Source organism: Colletotrichum siamense (genome assembly GCF_013390195.1).
Source record: "Colletotrichum siamense strain Cg363 chromosome Unknown KSG_Cg363_contig06, whole genome shotgun sequence".
In the NCBI taxonomy this organism is placed as follows: Eukaryota; Fungi; Ascomycota; class Sordariomycetes; order Glomerellales; family Glomerellaceae; genus Colletotrichum; species Colletotrichum siamense.
This window is the reverse complement of record NW_023501019.1, coordinates 2,190,111-2,205,148: the sequence shown is the minus strand read 5'-3', so window position 1 is coordinate 2,205,148 and position 15,038 is coordinate 2,190,111. Positions and strand designations below refer to the sequence as shown.

At 50.4% G+C, this 15,038-nt stretch overlaps 5 protein-coding genes across 5 annotated transcripts; 3 read left to right on the top strand and 2 right to left on the bottom strand.

Annotated features, from left to right (window-relative positions):
• Positions 1-1,971: 1,971 nt before the first annotated feature.
• On the top strand, positions 1,972-3,644 carry CGCS363_v009568 (uncharacterized protein; the record flags this gene model as incomplete). Its single annotated transcript, XM_036641417.1, has 5 exons — positions 1,972-2,085; positions 2,257-2,628; positions 2,788-2,926; positions 3,072-3,157; positions 3,207-3,644. 5 exons carry the CDS (start codon positions 1,972-1,974, stop codon positions 3,642-3,644), a joined length of 1,149 nt encoding a protein of 382 aa, XP_036493547.1.
• Positions 3,645-4,232: 588 nt separating this feature from the next.
• CGCS363_v009567 (uncharacterized protein) lies at positions 4,233-5,466 on the bottom strand (the record flags this gene model as incomplete). The annotated part of the gene is made up of 3 exons (XM_036641416.1): positions 4,233-4,504; positions 4,566-4,951; positions 5,021-5,466. The coding sequence occupies 3 exons, from the start codon at positions 5,464-5,466 to the stop codon at positions 4,233-4,235; spliced, it is 1,104 nt and encodes a 367-aa protein (XP_036492930.1).
• A 366-nt stretch (positions 5,467-5,832) lies between these two features.
• On the top strand, positions 5,833-6,501 carry acyP (Acylphosphatase; the record flags this gene model as incomplete). Its single annotated transcript, XM_036641415.1, has 5 exons — positions 5,833-5,844; positions 5,903-5,936; positions 6,056-6,068; positions 6,181-6,250; positions 6,352-6,501. The coding sequence occupies 5 exons, from the start codon at positions 5,833-5,835 to the stop codon at positions 6,499-6,501; spliced, it is 279 nt and encodes a 92-aa protein (XP_036492928.1).
• A 397-nt stretch (positions 6,502-6,898) lies between these two features.
• Positions 6,899-9,853, bottom strand: prp16 (Pre-mRNA-splicing factor ATP-dependent RNA helicase prp16; the record flags this gene model as incomplete). Its single annotated transcript, XM_036641414.1, has 1 exon — positions 6,899-9,853. The coding sequence occupies one exon, from the start codon at positions 9,851-9,853 to the stop codon at positions 6,899-6,901; it is 2,955 nt and encodes a 984-aa protein (XP_036492931.1).
• Positions 9,854-10,586: 733 nt separating this feature from the next.
• CGCS363_v009564 (putative WD repeat-containing protein) lies at positions 10,587-12,250 on the top strand (the record flags this gene model as incomplete). The annotated part of the gene is made up of 2 exons (XM_036641413.1): positions 10,587-10,795; positions 10,858-12,250. The coding sequence occupies 2 exons, from the start codon at positions 10,587-10,589 to the stop codon at positions 12,248-12,250; spliced, it is 1,602 nt and encodes a 533-aa protein (XP_036493509.1).
• Between the last annotated feature and the right edge of the window lie 2,788 nt (positions 12,251-15,038).

The following is a 15,038-nucleotide window of genomic DNA, read 5'->3' as shown; positions in this document are numbered from 1 at the left end:
TAGCTATTTCTATAGTTTTAGGACTTAATAGAAAAGTTATACTACTTTTTAGAAATTAATACTTATTTAAGAGAGTTATTTAGTTAACTAAACTCTTATATAAAGTACTTTTAGCTTTATACTTACTTATTAATAACTTAAAAATTTAGTTTAATAAGTATTAACTTATATTAATAATAACTACCCTCTTAATAAGAACTAAATTAATAGTTTATTATATTATAATTTCTTTCTAAAAACCCTCTAAAGTAAAGCTATTAAATCTAAGTATATTACTACTATTATAACTAAGAAAATATAAGCTTATTTTAATTTATATAACTTACTTAAGATTAAGTATATCTTATTTTAGCTTTATTATAATATAAATAAGATTAGTTTAATAGAAAGTAAAGGAGTTAATAACTTTATTTTAGGTTCTTTTTATATAAAGAAGATATATATTAAAACTTTAGACTTATATATATAAATTACTATATTAAAGTATATCTTAGCTTTTAGTAAATAATTTTATCTATTAGTTATATTTAATAATAAGAGCGTCTAATAAAGCTAGTTCTTTATAGAACTTAAGAACTATAATTATTAATATTTTACTATAATTAATAATAAATAAATAACTAATAAAGTAGCTATTAACTAAGTTAAGGAAGTATTTAATCCTTAGATAAAGCTTATAAGTAGGGATAAGAGATTATAATATTTTTTAATCTTAAATAGATATAAAAACTATATTATAGTTAACTTTATATAGAAACATTATAGCTAGTTAATTTATTTAGTTTTTTTACTTACTTATTCTAGCTATATTACTTAACTTCTTAACTTATTTATATTTAAGCTTCTTAAGTTAGTTTATTAATAAAAAATTAATAACTTTATAACTCTTATAAATATTATACCTCTAAGAAAATATAACTTCTTTATCTATTATACTTTTATTTAAGTTAATAAGTTATTTAATATTAATATTTAAGCTAGCTAATATATTATTAGCTTCTATTTTTTTAGCTATATAAAGGTTTTACTTAATTAATAATTACTCTTAAATATAGTAAAAAAGATTACTAAAAGCTTATTTATTAAAAAGAAAGTTTTTAAAAATAGGTTATATATATTTATAAAGTTAAGAGATCTATATAGTATTAAGTTAATATAGTTAATACTTTATATTACTCTTTAATCTTTTTAATAGTATAGTTAATAATTACTTTTTACTATAAAGAAAAACTTAGATCTTTAATATAATATTATTATTATAAAAAAGTATAAAATAGCTAAACTTTAAACTAAATTAGAGGTTTATATACTATATAAATAGAAACTAATTAAACTTAATCTTAATAAGTAGTTTACTAATATTTAAATTATTAAAGATACCTAAGTTATAAAGTTAATATTAACTTTTAAAAGTATAAAAATAGTAAGAATATAAGAAATTAAATTTAAATTATTCTAATATACTTTTTTACTAGTTAGATAGTAATAAAACTATATTTTACTAAAACTACGTTACTAGTACCTCTTTAGCTAAGCTGTTTGGTTATGGGGGGTGTTCGGTTATAGGGTGGGCTGACTTACTGCGTACCTCTCTCTAGGTATCCTCCCCCCTCCCCTCCCCCCCATTACCGCTACTTACTGCTTTCGGTCAACTTCCCTTCTACCCCCCAAAAGCAGGTTCTCTTCCTCTCTTCCATCCTCGACCTCCCCGTCCTTTCCCTCCCCTCCATTACACCTTATCCTTCGAAACACTCTTTGTAACACACCAGACAGAGACGGAGACGAGAGCTTCCAAAGCTCCAACACTTGTTAACTGAACTTCGCAGCTTCCTTTGCATCGCCAAATGCTAGAGCCTCACCAGATCCAGTTACAGTCAATTGGCCTCGCTTCGCGACACACTACGCACGCACTTATCGCACCTCACCCCGCTCAGTATCGATACCAGCCCTCGCGCGCATGGTGGGGTCAAGATGCCGCCCAGATCTTCTCTAACGTCTTCCTTCTCAATCACCGACTCCAACAATGAAGTCGTGTGTCCTCTGAGAAACCAAGATGGCTCCAGCTGCAGAAAGCGCTGCATCGGTGTAAGTCTGGCCCCATAGGAATGAATCCCTCCTCCAACGGCGCCGTCGACCGTTGCGCCCTGGATTCCACCCCCAACTGCGACGACAGTGCAGAGCTTTGATTACGCCCCCCAAAACCCACCCGACCGAGAGAAAAGAGAGAGCTCTTCTGACACAATCGGCGCACCACAGGAAAAACGATACCGATCCATGCAGGAGCACATTCGAAGAGCACATCCCGAACACTACATCTCCAAGCTTCCAGCGACCGAGGAGAGCTTCCTGCTCATGATCAACACCCCGCCGTCCGAACGCCCTCCCATCCAGCCAAATGCGACTTCAGTGCCTCAGGGTTCGTCCCTCTCAATCCAGGGCTTCCCCCCAAAGATTGACCATCTTCAAGGCTTCAACCATGACCGGCACATGTACGACAACAGCAATCCGGGCACGCCCCGAACGCTGGACGATCATGCTGTGGGCTCGCTGCTCCCTGCTGCTAGTGCCGCGGCGGCACTGGCGCAATTGCATGGTCACAAGGTCGAACCTGAGTGGGAGTCCGAAGTAGTAAGTCGAGAAATCTACCCACTGCCACTTACAAGCACCAACAGAGCGCTAAACGACCTTCTCCCATCAGGATTGGCATTCCGACACCGAGGGGCGGCGGATACCCAGGACATCAATTGAACTACCACCAATCCATCTATCCAATAGCGACATCACCAGCGAACCATTTCCAGCCATGAACTCGAGCAGGCCAAGGGATATTTTGCCATCGATTCTTGCAAATTCGCCCCCTGGACGCTCGTCAACCCTACCGCCAATTCAGCGCCCTCCTGGACCTACTCGACCCAGAAAACAGTCAGTCACCAAGAGAGGTAGAGAAGCACACCACAAGAAACAAAAATCTCGCGGATCCGCAGCGGACTGGTTACGACGCATCCAAAACGACGAACGGCTTAGACCAGGTAATAATGACCGTAAGGCGTTATCGGCTGAACCTTCTGCAGACTATGGAAAAAGATGGGAAGATCTCATCGATGCTGCCGACCAGGCTGCTTCTGCTGCTGGCGACATCGATGAGGATCGAACTCCTGTAAGATGTCTGATGTTTATTCATTCGACGCTAGCTGACCATCCCTCAGGTACCCCAATCACCAGTCTCTATCCACAGAGCTTCACTGCCCCCCTTCCAGCACCATAATTTCCAGGCGGCACACGCAGCACAAAGCTACCAAGCTTCGCCGCTCCAACAGGCCTTAACCCCACCATCCTACAACCAGGACACGATTGACCCATTCCCGTCGGTTGAAAGCGGTGAAAGCGGGGAGAACTTCCACATTGAGTCGAGAGGCCTATCGGACTCATCACCGAGTTATTCCTCGCAAAACACTCAGATCTACTGCGCAGCCTGTCAGAGCGTCTCACTGCTGAAGGACTCGTATGCCTGCACAGAATGCATTTGCGGCCTGTGCCAGGCTTGCGTCGATGTCCTGATGGCAGAGCAAGGAGCTCGGCGCAAGTGCCCTCGCTGCGCAACAATTGGCGGACGGTTTAAGCCGTTCCAGCTTGACATCCGGTGATATCGTGGCCCCGTCGGTGGCCAAGTCTACACCATCACATGAATTTGCACTTGGGGATCTACGTTCTGCATCTGATTTTACAACGGCGTCATGGGAAATAAGTGGCATGCATACACGGCATTGAGGCATGAGGATGAACCGCATTAATACCCCGGCGTTGCAAAGTCGCGAGAGCTTAGAAAGACCAGAGAGCTTTTGACGAGCCGGCTTCAAACATTCTTTACATTCTTATAGGGCCTAGCTACTTACGACAGTCACGTGGGTGTGGGTGTGGGTTGAAGGCGTCTGTTTATGATCTGGCATGATCTTTCACAAATTTCTTTTCCTTCTGGGTCTTATCAGGGATATCAAAATGGCTGCCTTATAGGTTCTTGGGTTGGCTTGCACGTCGGCATGACCTTTTCTTTTCTTTTTTCTTTTTTGTTATAGGGTTTGTTGTTTTCTCAGTTGGTACGGGAAATCTGACTTTCAAGTACTCTGATTTGGTTTATAGATGCCAATCACAAAATACAATCATTCCAGCTAATCATGTTTCATTGTCGTGTGGGTATCGTATAGTGTAGTATGTTTGGGCAATTTAGCTGTGCATCATCGCTTGCCCTCCTTCTCTTTTTTGAGGAGTAAGTCACGCATAGCAGCTCTGGAATTACGACTGCCGCCTAGCTTGGGGCCTTTGAGCACATCCTCATCCGCCTTCCGAGCACCTGCCCGAGCTGGCGGCGCGGCGGCCTTCTTTTTCTGCTGTCGCTGCACCATGGCATCCATGAACTCGCGCCGGAATTCCTCGGCGATGCGATCGTCTGCGTCGCCATCACCCTCATAATGAGGTTGTTGCGTAGCAGGCACATCATAGACATCGACTGGCGATTGTTAGCTTTTGCTGCTGCATACCTGGAAAAGACTCAACGAGGAACTACTCACGTTTGTTCTCGCGCAGGATCTCTTCCACGAGCTGATCACGCTTGACATCGTCGCTCCCGCGACGGTTCCTGGGTCGCCAGGGCTTGCCGTCTCGGCCAAGCCTCGGCTTCTTTGCCTTGCGCGGACCGCCTTCGGGCTCCTCGTCGGGTACAGACTCGCCCAACAGACGTCGGGCGGCCTTTTCGGTCATGGCCTGGTTGCGGGCGCGGACCTCGTCGCCTAGGTCGACCTCCATCAGCTTCCCTTGCATGATGGGATGTGCCTTTTTGTCGTTCCCCGCGACGGGTGCCGGAGCGGTGGAGGAAAGCGACGATGAGGTATGTGTTGTTGTCTCCGCGGAGGGGGAGGGGTTGCGGTTAGAGAGGTGGGATTCTATGTATTCCATCCTTGCTTGATCAGTCTCTGGCCAAAGGGGCTGGATGGACCGCAGCGGGTTGCTTGGTGGGAATACATACATGTGTTTGTTTACAATGGTGGTCGCCAGACCCGTCTGCGGGGCAAAGCGTTTTGCGATCAGGGGATCATCGTCAGGTTGTGATGCTGCGGGCACGAGAGCGCGGGATGATGAGAGGTCTGCTGCGGGCGAGTCTTCTGAAGGGCCGGACGTCGCGCGGGCCGAGAACCCGACGCCGTTGAGACGTTTGCGCGCGCGGTGGCGCAATGTTGACGGGATGGCCTCAGTCGCTTCCTTATCCGAGATATCGAGTTCCGTCCTTGAGGATGCCGTCTCGGTCGGCTGCAAAGTCGGGTCCGTTGTCGTCGGCTTCGATTCAGCGGCGGCGGCGTTTGCTGTTTCTTCGGGGGATGCGGCGCGTTGGCGCAAGCCGGCTTTGCGCTTCTTGCCTGCGCGGAAGAGGACTGTTGGAGGGTCGGCTGCTGAGGACTCCATGGGGGAGGCCATTTTCCAAACGATTCGAGGGAACCGGATGAGATCTTTGAATGTGAAATCTGAGAATGAAGCGAGCTTTGTTGTGATTGTTGATGCGTGGACGAGGCAGAGAGACAATGGCGGAGAGAAACGAGGCGCAAGAGGGTTCACAAATTCGCCGGGGGTGATTGGCTCCGGACTTTAGCCGCCCACTATCGATAACACATGGGGAATAGGCAGGCACAGGCAGGAATGCATGTCATCGGTACGTGATACAGACCCCACAGGAATGTCAAGCTTGAGAGAGCTCCGAGCTACTTTTGACCTACCGGTCTACAACCATTTCATTTGAAATTTTGTATGTCAAGACACACTCCAATATTTGAATAGAAGAGCATCATGGCTAAAAGAGTGAGTCGCCCGTCATTGTCAGGCTCAATCTTATTTTGACATTTCTCCTTCTCTTCAGATATATTTTCTTGCACACGGCGGCGTGGTACAAGGTACGTCTTGACCCCTCCCCTCCCCTTCCTCCACATGAGCTCCGAGCTATTATCGCGGTTCCTGGATAAGGAGGAAGCGAGCATCGTCGAAGCTCCATCGTCACTGACGTCACACGCAGGTGTCGGGTTTCGGTTCGTGATGAAAAATCCCCCAACATTTAACGTATTCCCAATTTTGGCGAAATCGACACCGATGACAAATAATGCTTGAATGGCGAGACTGACTGTGCATACATGAAAACAGGTATTTTACGCAGAAGCGTGCAAGCGAGTATGGATTGACGGGATGGTGTCGCAACACGGATAACAATAAGGTAAGTCGAAATTTGCATCAATATGCCGACGAGCACCAATCCTTCCTAGTAAACGGGAACATGATATTCAAGCTTGAAAAGACTAACCATGCTGCCCGTAGGTCGAGGGCGAGGCGCAAGGCGAAGAGGACGCGCTGAAGAAGCTCTTGAAGGACATTGACGACGGTCCAAGGTCGGCCAGGGTCGTCAAGCTTGACCACGAGGACCGTGACTTGGTCGACGGAGAAGAGGGCTTTCTGGTTCGGCGGTGAGGCGCTCATCCCTGAAAGCCGGTAACCCTCAGAAAACAGGCTGGACGAGGCATTCTCATAACATTCCTAGGAAAAAAACAGAAGTGACGAATATAGTTTTGCACGCAATCTTGAAATAAAAAAAAGTCACTAAGCCCGGCTATGCGATTCGCTCGAGATAGTGACTCAATTGTGCAAAAAACCGTCAGTCATAACTCAGTCTGATAGTTCGGATATGTTCGCTACATTCAGCATGAAAAAGCAAATCCAACGACCAACTAGATATCCACTGACACCTATCAATCAAAGCAAAGAAAGCTCAGAAGAGCTCCGCAGAGTTAAAATATTGGTCGTCAAGCTCCATTTCTATTGCTGGTATTTTCGCCCAAAAGTATAGATGCCTTATCCAACTAACGCTCTAAACGCCTCTGCCTCTACGCTTGATAACGGGCTTTCTCACGGCCCCATGCGTGACAATCTTCTTCCCGTTGGTCGACGTACTCGTTGCCTTCTTCTTCGTTGACCTCTCTGCTTCAGCTTCCAACCTCTGCTCCTCCCTCCTCTTGTCCTCGGCCATCTTTGCCTCGATTTCCATCTTGCGATTGAATTCAGTCTCCGTTATCCGCTTGTCCCGCACCGAGTACCCCTTTTCCTTGACTGAGTAGAATACACCGCCCAAATCAGCCAGCCAGTGGGGGTCGACCGCGGTGACGGTCGACACATACACCTTCGACGTCAGGATGAGCTCGTGGTAGATGATGTAGTCTGGTGGATGACCGGCGTACAGCGCCGAGGTTGGATGCAACTGAACGCCGAGGTTGGTGCGGAGGTTGATGTACTCGCCAGAGCCCTTGTACTTGGCCGCCTGATGATAGTAGCCGCTGCAGATGCACTTGCGGATGATGTCCCAATCCATACCGCAGCTGATCATTTCCATCTTTTGCATCTTCATAATGTCGAGGAGCTGGTCCCGAATCTCCTTGGCGCGACGGAGCGATTTGGGGTGAAGGAAGTGCTTGATACACCATCCGTCTGAGCATCCGTTCGACTTCCACGCCGAGTACACCTGCAAGTATGTCAAGTGATCAGACTCGTGAACCCAGAACTTTTCTCGCTGTGTGTCTGCTTCTTCTTGGCGTTCTTTCGGGCGGTAGAAGACATTGGGAACAGACAGCATGGATACGATAGTGATCATCTCCTCGCTGCAACCGTATTCCTCAGCAGTGATGAGAAGCTTTGAAAGGGAAGGATCCATTGGAAACGCGCTCATCTTGCGGCCCAGTGGAGTGAGCTCGCCCAGGTTATCCAACGCGCCAAGGGCCCAGAGGTCGAACATGGACGTCGTGATAGTATCCTGAGGCGGCGGATCCATGAAGTCAAAGTCTAGGAGATCCTTGACACCAAGCGACTTTAACATGAGCACGGTATTGCTCAGATTCGTACGCTGGATCTCGGGAATGGTTTGCAGGTAAAGCTCTTCTTTGAATGCCTTCTCTGTAAACAGGCGAAACGCTTTGCCGGGGCCTGTTCTGCCTGCACGACCTGATCTTTGCGATGCGTTTGCCTGCGAGATCGGGGTGATCTGAAGGGTGTCCATGCCCATCTTCGGGTTGTACACCTTCATCTTGCTGTAACCTGCATCAACCACATACTTGATACCATCGACAGTCAAACTCGTCTCGGCAATATTGGTAGCCACGATACACTTGCGCACCCCAGGCGCTGCTCTGTCAAAGATCTTGGCTTGCAGATCTGCAGGCATTTGACTGTAAATCGGCAAAATACTGAGCTTGGGAGGATCGTTGAGTGCGTCCAGTCGTCGTTGGATAAGCTCGCAGGTGACCTCGATATCTTCTTGACCTGTCATGAAAACGAGAATATCTCCTTGATCCATCGATACATGAATTGCAAGAACCTGCTGAACTGCCTGGTCGACGTAATCTTCAACCGGTGATCTGTGGAACATGACGTCGACTGGGAATGTTCTTCCAGGGATAATGAACTCTGGAGCTCCGCCGTAAAAGTCTGAGAAGCGTTTGGCATTCATCGTTGCAGAGGTGACGATGAGCTTCAGATCTCTCCGTCTCTGGAGGATCTTCTTGAATAGACCCATCAGGATGTCCGTGTTCAGAGCGCGTTCGTGGGCTTCGTCCATGATAACGCAGGAGTACCTGTCGAGATCAGGCTCGTTGAGTGACTCTCGAAGCAGAACACCGTCAGTCATGTACTTGATAACGGTGTCTTTACTAGTGCAATCTTCGAAACGAATCGCATAGCCCACGGTGCTGCCTAATTTGACCTCCATCTCTTCGGAGACACGTTTTGCAACACTCATCGCAGCGACACGTCTTGGCTGCGTGCAGCCGATCATGCCCGATTTGCCGAAGCCGTCTTCATGCAGGAATTGCGTCAACTGCGTCGTCTTGCCAGAACCCGTTTCGCCAACCACGATAATGACTTGGTTTTCTCGAATGACGCGCATCAAGTCTTCTCGAACAGCGAATGCGGGAAGATATTGCCTCTGCTCGCGCAACGTTTTGCTTCGGCTGAAGTCGCTGCTTCCGCCGTTCTCGTCCTTTTTCATGTGGTCGCTGAATTTGTTGCTGCTGCTGTTGCCGCCGTCATCACCCTTGCCGTCGCCGCCCTTCTTGGCGTCTTCCTCTGACGCAACTGGGAGAGCACTGTCGCCGTCGTCTTCCTTAACACCCATCAAGTTCCCCAACGCCGTGCCAGCCATGCTTGTCGCCTCCTGCGCTTGCCGCTGTCGTTCGCGCTGTTGCCGAGCCTCCTTGACCACCTTGCTTCCCTTGCGACTAAATACAGCCATGTCGCTCTGATAATCGCGCACTGCGGGCACAGGCTCCAGCTGCTTTGTGAAGATTGTCCTGCCATCGAGGAACGGCGGCCTCAGGTCGTGGACCAGAAGATGAACTCGTGTGGTTTCCTCATCATCGAAGTCAGCTCCCATATCTCTTCGCTGAGCAACTCCTGACACCAGCATCCGGTTCGTCTCCCAAGCGTCATTCTCCCTATTCCTCTGCTCCCTCCGAGCGTCGAATCTGCTCGTCATCTTCTCTGCCTTGATCTCCTCTTGCTTCTGCGCTTCCCATGCTGAATAGTCCGCGAACGGATTGTGTGTGTCGTCGCCGAACACATGACCGCCAAATTCATCGCCCATGTACCAGTCACGATCCAGTGCCTTCGAGTCTTCGTCGGTCGGCGGTGGTACGTCGTTCACGTCCCTGGAAGGAGTCGAAGCAGCGGCCGAGCGCGAGTCGCGAGGTGTTGAACGTCCTGAATCCTGGAACCTGCCTCCATCAAGCCTTCGGCGCTTGAAGCTTGGCGCCGCCGATCCATCTCTATTATCGTACATCTCGTCGTTGTCGGTGTCGTCGCGGGAGGGATAGAGGATGCGAAGACGAAGACGGCAAGGTTGGTAACCATGTCACGAAGTAAACAAAGCTCAGAGGTGGGTCTTGAATATGCAACTATCCAGCCCATACCCTTCTAAGCGGTAGCCGTCGGTATGTCTTCCCGACGTGCTTGAAGCTTGAACACATTACTCTGTGCTGGTCCCAAAAAAAAAAAAAAAAAAAAAAGGGGACAATGAATGATAAAAGCAATTCCAAGGTACTTCAGGTGCTATATAGCTAGCAAGTCATGAGCAGACCTGTCTTGTGCAGAGTTGCCAGACGATAGTTGAATCATTCGACAGAGTTCTTGCAGTATGTTTTGCAGTTCCGTATTGAGAGATAAGTCAAACTCAAGAACAAGCAATAGAAAGGGTAATGCTTTGGGGGATTAACATGATTACCATTGGAACGTGGACAGACTGCGTAGTTGGGATTTGTCTTGGTCTCAGGCATGCCATTATGTGAGGTTCAGATGCGATGTCATTTATCGATAACACGATAAGATAAACCCCACCAACGGCCGAATTTTTTTTTCCTGCGCTCGCAGTTGGGTCGCAGGCATTAACTTGCAGACCAGCCTCGACAGTTTTTTCTTCTTCCACAATTAGGTATCCCACCGACTTGCATTTGTACAGTCTCCGTTGCGCATTCTAATCGCGCACTAGATACCCGATTGTCGGACATTTCTCCAAGATGTCCATGATCACAACGTCTACCTGGGTGCCCCGAGGCTTCGCGGCACCCTTCCCCGCCAAATACACATTCGACGAGGCAGAGTTCGAGCGCATAGCAGAACTCGCCAAGTTGCAGCTGGACGATGCCGAGGAGGACCTTAAGGAAGCACAAGAGGAGGAGAACGCTGCAGCATCTGCGAAGGACGCTGCTCCGGCCGACAAGGAAACGTTGGTTCCCTCGCGCTCCAGGTCTCTGCATGAGGGGCTGTGCCGCTGACTTCGAGTTGTAGGATCGACATCAACGACGAGGACCTGAAGGAGTACAATCTTGAAAACTACGACGACACCGACGAGGATGACGACGAGGAGAAGGTCGGCCAGGGTGAGGGCATGGCCATGTTCGGCAACGTCAAGTCGCTTGCCTACTACGAATCCAACAAGGAGGACCCGTACATCACCCTGAACGATGGCGGCGACGACGATGACGAGGACCGTGAGGACCTCCAGATCCTCGCGACCGACAACCTGCTGCTCGCGGCCAAGGTCGAGGACGAGATGGCGCACCTCGAGGTCTACGTCTACGAGGACGCCGCCGACAACCTCTACGTTCACCACGACATCATGCTCCCCGCGATACCCCTCTGCGTCGAGTGGCTCGATATTCCCGTGCAAAAAGCTGGCGTCGACAAGGACTCAACCGCCAACTTTGTCGCCGTCGGAACCATGGACCCCGACATTGAGGTCTGGGATCTTGATACGGTGGACTGCATGTACCCCAACGCCATCCTGGGACAGGCCGGAGAGGGTTCCGAAGAGAAGAAGAAGAAAAAGAAGAAGAAGGCCAAGGCTAACGACGAGTACCACGTTGATGCCGTCCTCGCCCTCGCCGCCAACAGGAAGCACAGAAACCTCCTGGCGTCCGCCTCGGCTGACAAGACGGTTAAGCTTTGGGATTTGCACACTGCTAAGTGCGCCAAGTCGTACGCCTACCACACTGACAAGGTCTGCTCTCTGGCATGGCACTCCGTCGAGTCTACCGTCCTGCTGAGCGGTAGCTACGACAGAACAGTCGTCGCCGCCGATATGAGAGCTCCTGACGCCAAGGTGCCCAGATGGGGTGTCGAAAGCGATGTCGAGAACATCAAGTGGGACCCCCATGACGCAAACTACTTCTACGTCTCTACGGAGAACGGTATCATTCACTACCACGACGTCCGTAATGCGCCAGCAACCCCCGAGGCAACTAAGGCCATCTGGACCCTGCAGGCACACGATGAGTCGGTCTCTTCCTTCGACATCAACCCTGTGGTGCCTGGTTTCATGGCCACCGGATCAACCGACAAGACCGTGAAGCTGTGGAACATTCAGCCTTCGGGACCGTCCATGGTGGTATCCCGCAATCTGGATGTTGGCAAGGTGTTCTCGACACAGTTTGCTCCGGATCCCGAGGTGGCGTTTAGACTTGCCGTTGCTGGCAGCCGCGGTACCATGCACGTCTGGGACACCAGCACCAACGCCGGTGTGCGCCATGCCTTCGCCGAGCGTGTTCCCCAGAAGCCAGAGGGCGCCGAAGAGGACAGGCTGGTCGGTGTCGCGGAAGACGACAGCAGTGACAGCGAGGACGAGGGAGATGATGAGGAGGGGGAGAAGGATGGCGATTCAATGGATGAGGATGAGGATTAGGGCCAAAACAACAACAACAAATAATGACTGAGCGTAACCTTCACATGTTGCTTCATTAGCAGTTTCCATATGCGAGTACAGCGGAAGATCGCCAGGAGAATTTTCTGGCGGCTCGGCTGGATGGGTCGAAATGGCACGCCGAGCATCTCCCCGACGCCACTTTAATCAGTGGTAGCCGAAAACAGTATTCCGATGATGACGACTTCGGAACGGCGTCGTTTAGGATAGTGGAGGAGTTTGACAGCCAAGACGTTTTTGCAGTGGAGAAGAGCATTTCAAGTGCGGGAGTTGATCTGAAATCGTCTGAAGTTTAATGCCGTCGTCTGAACAGTAGTAAGCATAGACCACATGAGTTTCGTCAAGAGAGAAAGCCAAGGCTGCCAAACGATGGGCTCAAACCGGGAGAACAGTTGGTGAGGAACGGCTCGTCAGAGGATGATATATGTGCGCTGGTAAGCTGTTGGATGAAACCGCGACTGCGCGGCCCTCACTAGCATTGAAGGTGATGCGGCCGGTTTGATGTGAGATGCATCGTTCGTGAATTCGTGAACGAAGGATGGGCCTTTAAGCATTGAAAAGCTGTGGAGGGGGGAGCGGCAGCAACCTGACATATTCATGCGCTCTTGATGAAGGAGGAGATTGTGGGCCATTAATCGATCTGGCATATGAGCCAGGGCCGGACATTGCCCTTTGCTCGCGTTCGCAGTGGTCTGTTCGCGATGTGTTCATTCACTCGAGTCTCGAACCAGACCAGAACACACTTGTGAGTTGGAGTCATGATGACCCAATGTCAAGACTTGACTGCCAGCCCACAACCGGCGATATCGTCGTTGAGGGATTTCTAGCGGCATCTGGGCCATTGCCTCCTCCAAGAAACAAGGTGGAAAAATCGATTCCTGATCGCCTGGTTTCCACACCACCACCGGCGAATCCCCCTGGAAGATGCGCAAGGGAAACGGAGCACTATGGGGTTGGTGAGCCAGTCTCGTCGCTGGAACCTCGGGTGCTGGCTGGCAGCGCAGCGTTCGTCGACTAGGATCCCTGCGCCGCTTGCGCAGGCACGCAAGGCACAGCGCCACCAGGGTGGGATGGCGCAGTGTGAAACGCTGAAACTTCAGGGGGGCCTGCCAACGGGCGAGGATGGCGGATGGAACACTCAGCCAATGACGCCTCAGTCTTCGTCCGGTCGGCGAGTTATTGGGAACGGCCGGCCACGATCTCTTTTTCGGCTTTTTGGCGTTTTTGCTGGATGCCCTTCTGACTTGGAGGCGTCGACCCCAATCACTGGTCCAACAGGCAAGAAGCCCACACAACCCAGAGCCCAAATGTCCGTCCTGGCGGATCATATCACACTGTGCATGGATGGGCCCTCCCGGAGAAACCTGGCAAGCTGACGATTCGCCGCGGGCCCGCGGCTCGCCCATCTTGAATCGCACAATCTGCTTCCAGGATTTGCGTGCGGTGCGAGTCGCTAGACGGGTCGGGACCGTCGGGGCCCATGGGTCATGAACTGTTGGCCAAGATGCCGGTGGACGGTCGACGGTGTGAGGCCGGAGGAGTACCGGTCCCTCTTCGAATGTTGCCTCGATGGTGGGATCGGTGGGCAATTCGGACATGAATTTGCGATAGTCTTACGACAAGGCAAGGTTTCCCCAGGGAAGCATCGACAACTTGTGCTGATTGAGCGCCGTTTCTCTGCGAGATTCTATTGTGCGACAAGCAGGAGCTCAGCGTGTGTTTCGCTGTAATGCAAACGACATGTCACGGCTGGAAACACATGGCGGTCGCAGCCCGACGACGTAGCAAGTACGTGCGTCGGTCGAAGTACATGAGCATCTGCAGAGGGCGAGTGTGCTGTATCTCTGATGTGGTGTATCCAGACATGTCGGCCTGACGATGATGTCGCGGATGGAGGATCCAATGGAGGAGGCAGACACGGTTCAAGTTGGAAAAGCGCGATGACTTGTCAAAAGGGAGCGGGTGATGCGCCGGACTGGTCTCGGCTGGGCTGGTCTGACGGTGCCGGGCATTCTTCCAGAAGGCGATCACGGCATGCCCCTTGGTGGCGGTTCGACTGGTCGACGACGGTTTGGGGAGTTTGGGGTATTCGTACGGATAGGGTGGTGGGTGTCGTTTGGTCGATCCATCCCACCACCAAGTTCTTTGAGTCGTGGCGCGTTGGAAAATGTTTCTTGGCGGAGTGGAGTGGTGAATGCTCTGCTGTCGTCTCTGCTGTCGTCTCTACCGCTGCCGCTGCCGCTGCCGCTCGCTGTCGCCGTCGGGTGTCGATGTCACATCCCACGACCGTGGACGGGACGAAGAGGAGCGAGACCGACGATGCCCGGCCACACCCAAAAGGGCTTGCAGGAGAGAAAAAGGAAAGGAGCCAGGGGTCGGTCCAAACGCGAGCTGTCATTGGTGCAGCGACGGCTCGAAAGGGGTCCTGGCGTTAAAAAAGAGGCGAGGCGTCAGTGGGGCGGCCGGCGTTCACACTGTGAATCATCAGGAACCTTTACCCGTTTTGATTGCCAAGTCCCACTGTACCCCTGCTCTGCACCGTGACCTTACCTGCCAGGCTACCTTACCTACTGCGTAGAGGCTAGGACAGGGGGCGCGCGAGAAAAGGAAGGACTGGACGGGTGGACGGCAAGGATGGCGCCAGTTCGCAACCTGGAAGCGCACGTCTTCAGTGGTTGGCCCCAGTGGGCTCCCCTCCCCCCGCCTGCGAGGGACCTCGACGATGGCCAACCAAAATGGGTCGTAGGGCAATCAAAGAGCGACATCCCCC